Source organism: Gasterosteus aculeatus, chromosome 2, assembly GCF_964276395.1.
Source record: "Gasterosteus aculeatus chromosome 2, fGasAcu3.hap1.1, whole genome shotgun sequence".
Classification (NCBI taxonomy): Eukaryota; Metazoa; Chordata; class Actinopteri; order Perciformes; family Gasterosteidae; genus Gasterosteus; species Gasterosteus aculeatus.
Window position 1 is genome coordinate 2,756,678 of NC_135689.1, and position 13,796 is coordinate 2,770,473.

Consider the following 13,796-nt stretch of genomic DNA (forward strand, 5'->3'; position numbering starts at 1 on the left):
TATACCCAAACGGCATTAACTTAAATATCACAGGTTGTAGAATATTAATATCAGCTTCAGGAACTATAAACAGAGACAGGTTTGATTTTTTTGAATTATTTATTCATGTCTCATGTCAAAAGGACACAGTTGCACCAGTCTGAGTCTTTAAAAAAGTGCTCTGCCACCTTTGTGAAAAAAGGATATTGTATGTTACTTGAAAGCGTCTCCTCGTATTATGTTAATTCACACGAGGTCGTCCATGATCAACGGCGCATTCATTCAACAAAGCAGAAACACTGCATGTGAATCTTATCCCGACAGAGAGAGAACAACTTCTGAGAGACAGATCCATGAAAGGGAACCGCATTTTAGAAACAGGGGCTTGTCTTTATTACCGTGCCTGGTTTGTTTCAGCCCGAGCAGTCGGCTCCTTTGTTAAAACGACACATCCACGCAAACCCGTTTGTTGCGCGTGTCCGTGGGCTCGCGGGTTGCAGGAGGTGCGGCTCGACCGTTGGCTGGATCACATCTTCCCGGGGTCTTCTTTGAGGGTGACCGTCCGGTTGAAGACCAGCTGCAGGGCATAGACTGATTCAGTCACACGTTACACAGTATGTATGAATTATTTAGGTAGGCACTTGTAGCAGGTCTGTACCTTCTCTGCGGTGCTGTCGGGGTCCAGGGAGAAGTAGCCGACTCTCTCAAACTGGAATTTGTCTAAAACCTTTGCTCCCCTCACCGAAGTATCCACCAAGGCGTCGCTGATCACGTGCATGGAACTCTGAACGAGGACAAGAAAGGTCCGAAAACGCATTCAGCGATCGGCGTCGATGTAGACAGTCGCAGTGGGGCGGAGGTACTCACAGGGTTGATGTCACTCAGGAAGCCGTTGGGCACCACGGACTGATCCTCTGGATGTTTGTGCAGGAACCTGCAGGGGGCAGAGGCACGCCTCGTTAGGGCGAGTTTCCTACGTGGAACACTGGTTGGGAACGACAGGGAGCGTGATGTATACACATTTGGTTCTTTTACTTACAGTCGTTCATAGAGGCGAACCTCACACACCAACGGCTGACTGACCCAGTGGATGAAGGCCTTGGGTTTCTCTGCCGTCTCAGAACTGCAACAGGTCACCTCCAGCTCCACCACTTTACCCCGAGCGTCCTGAGGAAGCAAAGCAACGTGAGCGGGACGAGGACCGGGAGACATCCGCCGAAGGGATCGCTGACATCATAGATTAAAGCCATTTTTACTTTATGATCAGGTTGTATTGAAGAGGACTTGCAACTAGAGATTGAGATATATGAGAAAAACAACACAGAAAACACACACCACACCTCGTGATTTCGGGGGGCCTCACCTTGATGACCTTCTGGAAGGAGATGACGTACCCAGCATGCCTCAGTCCCACAGGCTGCTCCGGGGTCAAACGCTTGTAGCCCTTCTCCATCACCTGCAAAAAGCAGAGACGGTCGGCCGTCATCTTCTGTCGGGAATCCCCCCAAAAATAAAGCAGCACAAAGGGAGGAGAGGGTCCCCCCCCGTCTTACCTCTCTGAAGTCGCTCTGTTCGATGAAGATCGTGCGTGCGAACGGCACCGTGTGGCTGCCCTTGGCCTCGTTGGCGGGAAAGTTCGGCACTTGTACGGCCGACTGAGACGTGAGAAGAGAGCAGGAATGTTCATTTTAAATTCACCACTAAGCACACACACACACACACACACACACACACACACACACACACACACACACACACCTGTGAGTGCTCGGGCAGGTTGGTGACGGTGACTTTGAGGGGCTCCAGCACGGCCATGGCTCTGGGCGCCGTGTCGTTCAGCACGTCCCTCACGCACGCCTCCAGCAGGTGGGGCTCCGTCGTCGTCTGGGAGACCGTGACGCCGACCTGCCGACAGATTGACGAAATGACTTCGCTCCTCCTCTCTCCTCCTCCTCCTCCCCCTCCTCCTCCTCCTCCTCCTCCTTCCTCCTCCTCCTCCTTCCTCCTCCTCCTCCTCCTTCCTCCTCCCTCCTCCTCTTCCTCCTCCCCCTCCTCCTCCTCCTCCTCCTCTTCTTCCTCCTCTTCCTTCCTCCTCTTCCTTCCTCCTCTTCCTCCTCCTCCTCCTTCCTCTTCCTCCTCCTCCTCCTCCCTCCCTCCCTCCTCCCTCCTGGCCGACCTCTTACCCGTGCGCAGAAGTTGTTAATCGCCTCGGCCGGGAAGCCTCTTCGCCTCAGAGCGGTCAGAGTGAAGAGTCGGGGGTCGTCCCAGTCTCTGGGGGGGGGGTCACAAATGACGTATATGATGATAGTATACTGCACATTTCAATCCATTCAGCGTCTTTACAGCTAATCGATTATATTAATCACATTCGGTTACACAATGTAATGCGATACAAAAAACCCTCCCACCTGACGACGCCGCTCTCCACCAGTTTGATGATCTTCCTCTTGGACACGACGGTGTAGGTGAGGTTCAAGCGGCCGTACTCCCACTGGACGGGGCAGTACAGGTCCAGCGCGTTGCACAGCCAGAAGTACGACGAGCGCCTGCGGCGGACACGAAAAAGGGACCCGACGGGAGACGACGTCAACTTTGTGTGCAAAGGAAAGAGAACCTCAGACGGAGGAGCGCCGCGAGCGAGGCCGCGCGTACCTGGCCTGAAACTCTTTGGTGCACAGCGAGTGCGTGATGTTCTCGATGGAGTCGCACAGACAGTGGGTGTAGTCGTACGTGGGGTAGATGCACCTGCGGATGAGAGGATGAAACGCAGCTCGAGGACAGACAGGGTTTTTTTTTTCTTCCAAAAACCAAAAGTGAGGAGGAAGAAGAAGAAGAAGAAGAAGAAGAAGAGTGCACCGGCTTCGTACCACTGGTCCCCGGTCCGATGATGCGGCGTGTATTTGATTCTGTACGCCACGGGGTCCAGCTTCCCGTCCTCCATGACCGTCTTCATGCGGAGCGTGGCCTCCCCCTCGGCGAACAGCCCCTTCTTCATCCGCTCGAACAACACCAGCGACTCCTCGGCGGGGCGGTCCCTCCACGGCGACGGCGGGCTGTTGTGGCCCTTAAGCTCCTCCCCTTTCTGGTGGCACACGTACGCGTGGCCCCTTTGAAAACAAAAAAAAAAAAGACGGGGGCCGCGTCACCTCCGGAGCTTGCGAGCGTTTGACCGCCCGCCCGCCCGCCGCTCCTCCCCCGTGCTCACCTGCGGACGAGATCCACGGCGAGATCGTAGAGCTGCTGGAAGTTGTCGGATGCGTGCGTCACGGCGTGCGGTTTGTAGCCTGCGTGTAAGGAGTCCGGTGAGAGAGAACACACACACACACACACACACACACACACACACACACACAATCAACACAGTCACACTCACCAAGCCACTCCACCATGTCCCGGATGGCCGTGAAGTACTTTTCCTCCTCCTTCTCTGGGTTTGTGTCGTCGTACCTCAGGAAGCAGATTCCGTTGTTTGCCTTCGGTGAGACGCGCGTTCTTTTAAAAAAAAATTAAGAGGACCGCTGCACCGGAACCCAACTTTTCCCTAAATGTTCTTAAACCAAGGAGCCCTTTACTAATGAAGCACGCTGAAACAAACTGGCGAACAGGAAGACACAAACCTTTGCGTAACCGAAATTGAAGTTGATGGCTTTGGCGTGTCCGATGTGAAGGATCCCGTTGGGCTCAGGAGGGAAACGAGTACGAATCTATGTGGGGAAAAGGCGGGAAAAAGTTAACGCGCATAATGATTCTTCCGTTAACGTGTTCCAACGGTGACACCTCTGAAGCGTGTACCTGTCCACCGGTGATCTCCATGTGCTTTTTAAGCAAGTCCATTGTGTTCGGTGTGACGACGTAGCCCTCGGTCTTATAGTTCTCTCCTGTGGGGTGGAGGGTGAGGATGAAGGATCAACACACCCAGCGAGTAAATCCTTTAAAATGGCTCCAAACGGAGTGTGAAGAAGATAAAACGTGTCACCTGGTTTATGGAACTTCAGCGCTTCCCCTCTGAGCTGCTCCATCAGAGACTTTCCCTCGCCGCTCACCCCCTCCTCTGAACAGCCAACGGGCACGAGTCAAAACAAACAAACACAGGAGCTCAACAACAAACTGATGTGCCGTCCACCTGCCGCGTACCAGTCAGCGCCACGTCCTCCTCCTTCTTCTTCACCTCGCCGCCCGCAGCTTTGGCTTTCTGTGGCTGCAAAACAGTTCAATTCAGCAGACGACTGACTGAAGGGGGATTGTTTTAAACAGTTTAGTGACTAAAACGTGAGTGAGAAGATGGGTGTTTGTAACATCTGTTAATGTGAAACTACAACCAGCAGCGCGTTAGCTTAGCATAAGGACTGGGAACAAGGGATAAGCTGCTGAAGCTCATTGATCTAGTTTGTTGAATCCAAATGAAGATGAAGATTTATTATTCAACGGCGAGGTTTTGGACTAACAATCGGACGGACTCTGGAATCAAATTAGCATTTTAGGCTGTTTAAGCGATTTCACAGGTTTCTACCTTAAGTTTCTTCTCCAGGTCGGCTTCGGTCTTGGGACCCAAAAGGTGCAGGACCTTCAACACAAAGTCAGGGAGAGTCACGGGACGCAGCGACTAAAGCCAACGACCTCGGACGCCAACGTGCAATCACAATGGAAATAGCATCCTTTTTCAGGACACACCTGCAAGTCCACCTCGTTTTTGACGACCTTCCCGTCGGCCCACTTCAGAGCCGAGCGGGCTTCTCCTGCAGCGGAAACAAAAGCCCAGTGAGACATTCTGTACGTTTATTAGGCTTTATAGTTGTTGAAATTCTCAGCAATCATTAAATCAAACACTAACTTTAAGAAGTATTATCTTTGCTGGTAATGTAGTAAGAACCCAGTTGGATACTTTCTAAAGAGGCGAGCAAACGCTTGCTAGTTTCCCAGAATTAACAACCCGGCCTTTAATGGTTGCAAGTATGTGTGACGTCATACCCATTAGCAGTCCCATGTTGAAGTGGTACCTCTCCTTCAGCAGCTGGTCCTTGTGCTTCTTAATGATCGACTCCACCTGCAGGATATTCAACAGTCGGCGATGCTGACGGAGGTACGACAAACACACACACACGCGCCAGTGGAGATCGACGGGCTCACTTACGGCTTCCTCGATCTGCTCGGGTGTCACGACAACGCCGACTCCACACGCCCGCTCAAACGCCTTCTGGTCGACGGGGTCCTCCGGATGACTCTTTACAAATTCCAGCGCAGCTGCAAATACAGCAAAAAGTGTGATGCATATCACGTAGACTGAACCGGCGAATTGCGCTTTATGTTCGTGAACGGTGGCGGGTGAATGAAGTAAGTGCGATATACTCCCAAAAGTATGCAGGTTGCAGCATGATGGCAGACATTACCTGCCAGCTGTAGCTCCGTGCAGATCTTGCAGAGAACGATGCTGTCGGAGAGGAATGCCAGGCGTTTGGGGTCTTTGAGGCGAGACGCCATACTGTACAGCAGGGTACCGGCGGCCTTGTCCACCCCTGATGCCCCGCGGACACGCTGAGCCTGATGAAGCAGAGGACAAGAAGACCAGGAAACAATTCATTCGTCCTTCAGAAAGCATGCATGTCAACCGGCTAGAGGACTGAGTCACAGTCCAACGGGGAAGTGCTGCAGTGGATCTTTACGATGGGAGAAGTGTCTGCAAACAGGCGTGTGAATGTGAAAGTGAAAACCTGGAGAAACGTATCCAGAGAGTAAGGACCTCTTGATGAAGTGGTGCATATAACTAGTTCGTAAAGAACTGTTTAACTTCTATAACAAGGGAACTAAAAAACGGTGTCAGTCAGCATTCCACAGCTGTCCCTTCCAGTTACCCGAAGAACTATATTCGTACCTGGATAATCGCCTCCTTCAGGGCGGAACTCAGCGCCTCATTTTTCAGCGTTTCTTTCGCCTTCTGCTCACTGAGCCCAATGGAAGTGAAAAGTGTTAACGTATCTGCCATTTTTACACCGTCTTAACCGGCTAAATCCGAGCCTCTGTGACACGCCAGCCTCCTCACGCGACTTTTCAGAAGAGAGAGCGAGGGGTCGACTTCCTGTATAGCTAAAAGGGGTACCGAAATAATAGCCAATAGGACAACGCGGGCACGGACGGTATTGACCAATCGGCTATTGGCTTGGTTGACATTACCGCCCATCTTATCTGAGAGAGCCAATCAGCAGTTGTGTTGACAGGAGTAGGGAGGTGTTTCCGGGATCTGCACATTGTTGCATCAGATTGTCATTTAAACTATTCCTGAATATTATTGACATGAAGTTAAGACTGTAAAGATAGTAATATTTCGTAAATTAATATCCAGTATTATATATTCTATAATAAATAAAAAGAATGAATTCACTGAACGTGAATTATTTTCTTTTAAAACACAACTAACTTTAGCCCAGTGTTAAGTCTTTGTTGTCCATCATTATCCCCGCTAGCGGCAACTGCCTCCTCCGGCTGTTCGGGAGTTATGGCTCGACTCCGAGGGAGCGGCGCCTCGGCTTGGACCAGGAAACGCCTCAGCGAGCTGCCTGTGCCCCGGTTGGCTCTGGCTCCCACTGAGTTTGTGTCCGTTTGTGTCCGTTTTTAACGTGCCACCACAGCGGGGGTAACATTCAGCTATGGCCGAACACGCGCTGCTGCTGCCGGTGGGAAACATGTGGCGATATCTGGCCTGCGCCAAGTCCGAGCTGCGTCTGGATCTCACTCTCGCCTGCGGACAATCCTTCCGGTGAGCAGAGGCGCTAACTCTTGTTATTCCGCCGCTATGAAATGATCAACACACGTAACGACACAAGTTGAACCCGCACAGCTGGAGGGAAACCGCGGAAGGCCACTGGACCGGAGTGATGGGAGGGCGCGTCTGGACTCTGAGCCAGACGGACGAGGCTCTCCGGTACCACGTCCACAGGAGCTCAGGCGGGCGAGGAGAGCCGGCGGGGCCCCGGGAGAGGAGAGCGGGTGTTCCCCTCCACACGGAAGGGTCGTCAGGAGGGAGCTCCGCAGGAGCTGTGAAGAAGGAGAAGGAGGAGGAGAAGCCGGTGACCGAGGACACCGATGAGGAAGCGGAGATGCTGAGGGACTACTTCCAGCTGAACGTCAGTCTGGGGGATCTGTACCTGCAGTGGGGAGCAGCAGACCCCCACTTCCAGCGCATCGCAGCCTCCTTCCCAGGCCAGTTTGCATCCGCGCAATATGACACGGCGACGGATGAAATAGACAATATTTGACATGTATTCGGTTCCCTCCCTCTCCTAAGGCGTGCGAGTGCTTCGCCAGGACCCCACCGAGTGTCTGTTCTCCATCATCTGCACCGCCAACAACCACATCTCCCGTATACACGGCATGGTGGACAGGCTGTGTCAGGATCTGGGCGCCCCGCTGGGCACGCTGGACGGAACCTCTTACCACGACTTCCCCTCCCTGTCTGCGCTCGCTGGTACTTTATTCTCTCAGTTCAGTAGTTTTTTTTGCGATATTTTTTGTTTTGCCAGGCGTCATGGTTTGGAGGAATCTCTTTAGTGTGTGGCTGTAGTTATTTTTCCGCTTATTAACCTACTATGATATATTACTTGGATTTTGGACAACCAATATTTTCTATAATATAAGTATTTGTGTACTTTTATCCATCTGACTACTATTAAAACCGTGTCACCTGGTTTATGGAACTTCAAACCTCCTTAAAAGAAATACCATAAGTGAAATAATGGGAGCTGGGCGGTGCGTGAATCTCACGGCCAACATTTCTCCACCTCTTCTTTCCGTTTGTGTTTACTTCTCCGTTCGATTCCCCTCTGGCAGGCGGCGGCGTGGAGGCCCGTCTGAGGGATCTGGGTTTCGGATACAGGGCTCCGTTCCTCCAGCGGAGCGCAGCGCAGATCCTGGCCGGCGACGGGCCCCAATGGCTCGAGGGTCTCCGGACCGCCCCGTACGCGGAGGCGCACAAGGCCCTGTGCGCTCTCCCCGGCGTGGGCGCCAAGGTAAAGAGCAGCCGACCCCTCCTGCGGTGAACTCTTTGCAGGTGACGTGTAACCGAGGCTCTGTGGCGGCTCCCCGGGCAGGTGGCGAACTGCGTGTGTCTGATGTCCCTGGACAAGGCCGAGGCCGTGCCCGTGGACACGCACGTGTGGCAGATCGCCAAGCGGGACTACGGATACACGGCCGGCAAAGCACAGAAGAGCATCCCCGACAAACTGCAACGGGACCTCGGTCGGTACCGGCGTGCACCTCACGGGTACTTCGCTTGCTTCTTACTCGTTAACACGAGACGTTAAAACGTTAAAAATGTCCTCTCTCTGAGCAGGGGAGTTCTTCAGGACGCTGTGGGGTCCTCGCGCCGGTTGGGCGCAGTCGGTGAGCGAGCGTCCGTCCGTCCGTCCGTCACGCGTCTGTCTCGCTTTTTAACCACACCCACACGGGCCTCCCTGCGTCTGCCTCACAGGTGCGGTTCTGTGCCGAACTCAAGAAGTTCCAACCACTGAGGGAAACGGCGCAGCTGAAGAAAGAGGACGAGGACGAGAAGGAGGTGACGGTAGCTCGCGAGGGCGCGAAGGCCGAGGGAAGTGGAAATGCGAAGGGAGGGAGGAACAAGCCGGCGCGTCACAAGAAAGCGAAGACGTCGGCCTGAGGGAGTGATGGAGTGAGGTGAACACGCTCCTCGTGTCAGGAGCTCACATCCGATTACAGTACTACACATTATATATATATTTATATATTTAGCTATAAATATATAGCTGGGACTTTCTAGGCTGTGAATACTTATGTACATGTTACGTTTTCGTTCTTTATTTTTAACAGAAAACAGTTTTCACTTTGTCATTATGGGTTGTTGGGTGTAGAATGTTGAGGAAAATAATAAATAATAATAATATGGAATAAATAATAATTTAATCCAGAGGTCAACAGGGCGAAGGTACTGCAGGGGGGTCGCGAAATTTTTGGTTAATTTGGTTAATCAATTTTTTTCCCCACAAATGTAAATGTCTTCAGAATCAGAATTTTATTCATGGTCTTTAAATACACATTAACATGAATCCAACATATTGAAGCGAGCGGATAAATTGACGGAGAAGACGTCATCTGTCAGTCCGCAACACACTCAGCTTCCCTCAGCAGCTCTCAAGCTGCTCACCGCTTCACTCACTGCTCCTTTCATGCGGATACGACCGCGCAGGCACCGGCCAATCAGATCGCGTTCATGCTCACGTCTAAAGAGCGTGAAGCTCAAAAATAAAAATGGCGGACCAAACTTCGTAGAATAGGGGGTCGCTGCTCCACCTCGCCATCAGTTTGGGGGACCTTGGCTTGAAAAACGTTGAAGACCTCTGATTTAATCCATTTTGGAATACGGCTGTAACATAACAAAATGTGGAAAAAGTGAAGCGCTGTGAATACTTTCCGGATGCACTGTATATATATGCATATATATATATATTAAAATATGTATATATATATATATATATATATATATATTAGTGTTTGTATATTTCATTCCAATATTGGAAGTTATTGTAATAAGATTCTCAGGGTTTTTTCTTTAGACGTGCTTACTCTTCGGTGTCAGTGTCTGCTTGGTTTACTTTTACATTGAACTCACCAGGAGACCCCTCCCAGGAGCGTGGACACTTAACTTTCACACCTTTACTCACCTGTATAAATACCTGTAGGCACCCATTGTTCTCGCTGGTGGAGGCAAGAGACAGTCACTATGTGGGGGGGTCAATGGGCCCAGCGGCTCCTCAGCTGAGATGTTCTTTTTATTAAATACTCTTCAATACAAGATGTCTTCTGTCCGTCTGGAGTTTCTTCATTTTTAGAACACAGCATAACTTTTATTCATCGTATCTTTTCTGCTCACTCCAATTTTCCAAAAAACAGTCCACGACGGAAAAAACAAAGATCATCTATCAAGAGACAGATTCAATTCAAGTCATTTTATTTTGTATAGCCCATAATCGCAAATTACAAATTTACCTCAGAGGGCTTTACAGTCTGTACACATACAACATCCTCTGCCCCGAAACCCTCCATCGGCACAGGAAACACTCCCCAAAATATGAAAAAAAACCCTTCCAAGAGGGAAAAAAGGGAAGAAACCTTAGGGAGAACGTCAGAGGAGGATCCCACTGGATGGACAGACTACAATGTATGCCATGTGTACAGAATGAACAATGTATAATACATGCAATTCCTATGACTAACTGTAACTGTGAGTAGTAAACCATCCCCTGATGATCACTTCAATACATCTGAGCATGGAACAACAAAGATTGGATATTAAGGAAAAGGTGAACTCTCTTTCTGTCAACACAGGGAAGTGTGACAAGTTATTCAACTCACATATGAACAGTAACGTATTTTCAAAGACAATAACTGAGAAATTGCCATCAAGCCCCTTGAAAGTGTCCCCCGTCACATGGTTTCCAAAAGAGGCCCCCAGGTGGCGGTATACATGGGAAGGCAAGTAATAGTAAAAAGATGTGACTCATAGTGGGCAGACAGACTGGTTTTGCCCCCCGGGGCCCCCGTTCCACAGCACACCGACGACTGCAAAGGTCACGCGGCCCCCGAAATGCTGCGTTCGTGTTTCTTCTTCTTTGCGTTCTGTCGGATCTTCTTATAGCAGCAGACTGCGGTTGTCCGCTCGGGGCTTGTGTGACGGCACGAGTGCGTCTGCGGGCCGCCTGACCTCTGACGCGCGCGCTACTTTTAGTCTGGTTTAAAACGCGCGTGCAGAAACCGCTCCAAGCGTTGCACATTAAGGACGTCGCTGCTGCCCGGCTTTCAAAAAAAAAAAGGCTATTTTCTTGTTGGCGTAAGTGAGCAAGTGCATCATGCGAGTAGTCACTGTGTGTGTGTGTGTGTGTGTGTGTGTGTGTGTGTGTGTGTGTGTGTGTGTGTGTGTGTGTGTGTGTGTGTGACCATGCGTGTCTTGTAGTGATGGGAAGTTCGGATTTTTTTACCGACTCGGTTCTTTGAATCTCGTTCAGTAAAATGAACGAATCTTTTTTCGAGTCATTCGTTCATGTCGGGGGGTAAGATGAACGAATGAATCTTTCTTCGAGTCATTTATTGACGGGGGAGGGGGGGGGGTAAGATATTACCGACCGTTCAGTAAAATGAACGAATCTTTTTTTGGAGAGGACTCGTTACTCTCGAGTCCTTGTAAGGATTCGTTCTAAATGAACGAATGGTTCACGAACGACACATCACTAGTGTCTTGCATCCATAGACGATGTTTATTTGTGGACGTTTGTGCGGCCGTGCGTGTTAATGAACGCGTGAGTCAGCTCTCATCTCGAAGCACCGAGGGTTCGGCTTCGGGGCGGAGAAGAGAAGAACGGTAAAAGGAGGAGGAGGAGGAGGAGGAGGAGGAGGCGCGCCGCTTGAAGAAGGAGCAAAAGCGCCCTCGCCTCCGGGTCGTGGCCCCTGGAATCATTCGCTCGAAAGGACGTCTCTCGTCTGATCTACTCTCGTCTCAGAGGGCGTCCGTTACGCCCCGAGGGCTGCAGGGGGCGCCACCCGCAGGAGCCCCGACTCCAAAACCACAGCGGAAAAGGCCTCTGCTCTGTTTCCAGATGCGCCTTTTATCCTCTGCGAGTGACGGAATGTGAGAGATGCTTCGGTGGAGGCGAGTTAGAGAGATGTAGGGGACCTAATTGTCCAGTCATGTGTGTGCGTGTGTGTGTGTGTGTGTGTGTGTGTGTGCGTGTGTGTGAATGAGCAGCTCCAGGATGAATAAAACAACCAGATTATTGAAGCTATTTTGGGATAATCCAGTAAATTAAATGCCTGATAAATCATCCCACGATGCACCAACGATTGTTTTTCCACAAAGCAGTTCTGGGAAGTGATTTTAAATAGATTAAATCAATCAGATAATATTACATAGAGAGCTAGAGGAATAAACTTTGTGTCTCTAGATTCCAGCCACTTATATTAGAGCCAATAAACCGTTTGGGGGGGGGGAAACATTATTCTATCGTTGTTTTTTTTCCATTCATGTCTGTCTGACTCGGAACCCAAAGATGGTCTCCAAACACATCCGCTCTGTCCTCCACTTAAAATGATGGATGTCATTGTTCCTGAACACTAACAGATGTATTACATAACAGCATCAGACACAATACCCAAAATGGAAACAATTTACGGAGAGTTGGGTTGACTCACCTTGGATGTGGTGAAACCCAACGCCGCTGGGTGGGAGGCGGCCTGTAGGGATGAAGGGGGGGTCTGTCTTTGGGGGAGATTATTTTATTGGTGTCTAGACGGCCGTCGAGTGAGGGGGAAGCGCCGCATATAGAGAGATACAGTATTTCATGCATGGAGGAGGAAACGGAGGCCCTATGCGTCATAGATCGGAAGGAGGGAACGGGTCCGTCTGATCCCGTGTTGAATTTCAGAGACCCCCCCAGTTGAAGTCACTAAGTGGAATGTCTTCCCCCGCATTCCTGGACAAAGATGGTCTAGAGTCCTCGGGGGGGGGGGGGGGGGGGGGGCGACGCTTTGGTTGGCGTCGGCGTCAGAGCTTTAAATACTGCTCTCACTTTATTTTAAAGCGTGCTAGAAATGCCCCAAGTGACGCAAGAGCCGTCGGCAAAAGGCAACGCGGAGCTGTAACGTAGTTTGGGTTATTCTGCTCGCAGAGATTTAAATGATTTGATTTCAAATGGGAAAACAGATGGAAAAGGAAAACCAAAATGAGTCTGAGGAGGCCGACGCCCATGAGACGCCTCCTCAAGGCCGGCGCATGCGTCTGCGCATGCGTCTGTGCATGCGTCTGCGTATTGCGTGTGTTGCAGAGCATTTCACCGCCAGAACAATGTGTTTTTGTCGAAGACGACCTAGAGAGTCACGTCTATTTATTTATTTGTTTATTTATTTATCATAGACTTCATTGCATCGACACTGCTGCTTTTCATCGCGGACACATTTGTCCCGTATTTTCCTCCATAACTTTGCTCCCCTCGACCGGCAAACCGATCTCCCTCCGCGAATCAGAGGCCATCCGCGCGTCCTCACAGTCACGACAATGACGGCTTGTAGAAGCGCTCATATTTACGCATTTCTTCCGACAAAAGCTCTTCAATCTGATTCATTCTCTCGTGAAAAAAAATCGTTGTTTTAATAATGGCGGTATTGTGCTATGAAACCGGAAATGTCCGGAACGGATGTAGTTAGCAGACCAATCGCAGCCTTGCGGGCTGCAGGAGGCTGCAGGAGGCTGCAGGAGGCTTGCGTCGCTTTTGGCGCAAGTCTAGAAAAATGGATCGACGCACGCAAGGAGGTGTGAAAAGGCACGAAAAAGGGACACGCAAGGGGGTCTTGCGTCTCTGTGAAAACGAAAAAGCATAAACTGGGCCTCAGACTCAAACATCTCTTTCTCAGGAAAAAACCTGAATGTGACGCCATGTGATCTGACCCCTGAACCCGTGATCTCTCCCATATAAGCTATTAAGAACTTAAAGTGGGGGTGTTTGAAGGCACCATGGTCCCCTGACCAATCCTCTCATTTAGCTGCAGGAGGGGGTTCTCCGGTCGGGTTCTGGATCTTCACCACGCGGCTCCGGGCCCGGAGGAGGCGCCGCTTTATCAGGGGTCGAGTCTCTGGTGAACCTGCGGGGTTCCATCTGCTTTCGTGTGGAGTGGTTAATAATAACTCTGGAACAGCCCGGCCTTGTCGCCGGCGTTCTGCTCGACGTTATTCAGGTCGGATGGAGACATTCGTCCTAAAAAGAGATCGTTTCTTTAAGTTCCTCACATCAACTTTAAACAATGAGTAGAAAAACACAAGCGGA

At 50.6% G+C, this 13,796-nt stretch overlaps 2 protein-coding genes across 3 annotated transcripts; one reads left to right on the forward strand and one right to left on the reverse strand.

The window, feature by feature from the left end:
* Positions 1–80: 80 nt before the first annotated feature.
* qars1 (glutaminyl-tRNA synthetase 1) lies at positions 81–6,106 on the reverse strand. Its single transcript, XM_040193849.2, has 23 exons — positions 5,849–6,106; positions 5,367–5,517; positions 5,111–5,220; positions 4,948–5,023; positions 4,651–4,715; positions 4,490–4,543; positions 4,114–4,177; positions 3,956–4,030; positions 3,772–3,857; positions 3,597–3,683; positions 3,353–3,452; positions 3,185–3,263; positions 2,847–3,086; positions 2,632–2,724; positions 2,388–2,525; positions 2,163–2,250; positions 1,738–1,884; positions 1,533–1,634; positions 1,343–1,435; positions 1,019–1,146; positions 847–913; positions 638–763; positions 81–556 (listed from the first exon to the last, which is right to left on the reverse strand). The coding sequence occupies exons 1-23, from the start codon at positions 5,957–5,959 to the stop codon at positions 506–508; spliced, it is 2,331 nt and encodes a 776-aa protein (XP_040049783.2). The 5' UTR covers positions 5,960–6,106; the 3' UTR covers positions 81–505.
* Positions 6,107–6,218: 112 nt separating this feature from the next.
* On the forward strand, positions 6,219–9,778 carry ogg1 (8-oxoguanine DNA glycosylase). 2 transcript variants are annotated; one of them, XM_078082767.1, is made up of 7 exons: positions 6,219–6,730; positions 6,812–7,173; positions 7,259–7,438; positions 7,801–7,979; positions 8,061–8,233; positions 8,303–8,352; positions 8,441–9,778. In XM_078082767.1, the coding sequence occupies exons 1-7, from the start codon at positions 6,621–6,623 to the stop codon at positions 8,632–8,634; spliced, it is 1,248 nt and encodes a 415-aa protein (XP_077938893.1). In that variant the 5' UTR covers positions 6,219–6,620; the 3' UTR covers positions 8,635–9,778. The 2 variants fall into 2 exon arrangements, with proteins under 2 accessions (XP_077938893.1, XP_040049784.2); XM_040193850.2 differs by having other exon boundaries at positions 8,061–8,208.
* Positions 9,779–13,796: the final 4,018 nt, after the last annotated feature.

Excerpts from the sequence above, each read along its gene's own strand:
- ogg1 (XM_078082767.1), top strand. The coding sequence starts at position 6,621 with ATGGCCGAACACGCGCTGCTGCTGCCGGTGGGAAACATGTGGCGATAT. Across the intron at positions 7,980-8,060 it reads TCCCCGGCGTGGGCGCCAAG|GTGGCGAACTGCGTGTGTCT; the intron begins GTAAAGAGCAGC and ends CTCCCCGGGCAG. Across the intron at positions 8,234-8,302 it reads TACCGGCGTGCACCTCACGG|GGGAGTTCTTCAGGACGCTG; the intron begins GTACTTCGCTTG and ends CTCTCTGAGCAG.
- qars1 (XM_040193849.2), bottom strand. The coding sequence starts at position 5,959 with ATGGCAGATACGTTAACACTTTTCACTTCCATTGGGCTCAGTGAGCAG. Across the intron at positions 3,453-3,596 it reads TCAATTTCGGTTACGCAAAG|GCAAACAACGGAATCTGCTT; the intron begins GTTTGTGTCTTC and ends GTCTCACCGAAG. Across the intron at positions 3,264-3,352 it reads GGACATGGTGGAGTGGCTTG|GCTACAAACCGCACGCCGTG; the intron begins GTGAGTGTGACT and ends CCTTACACGCAG.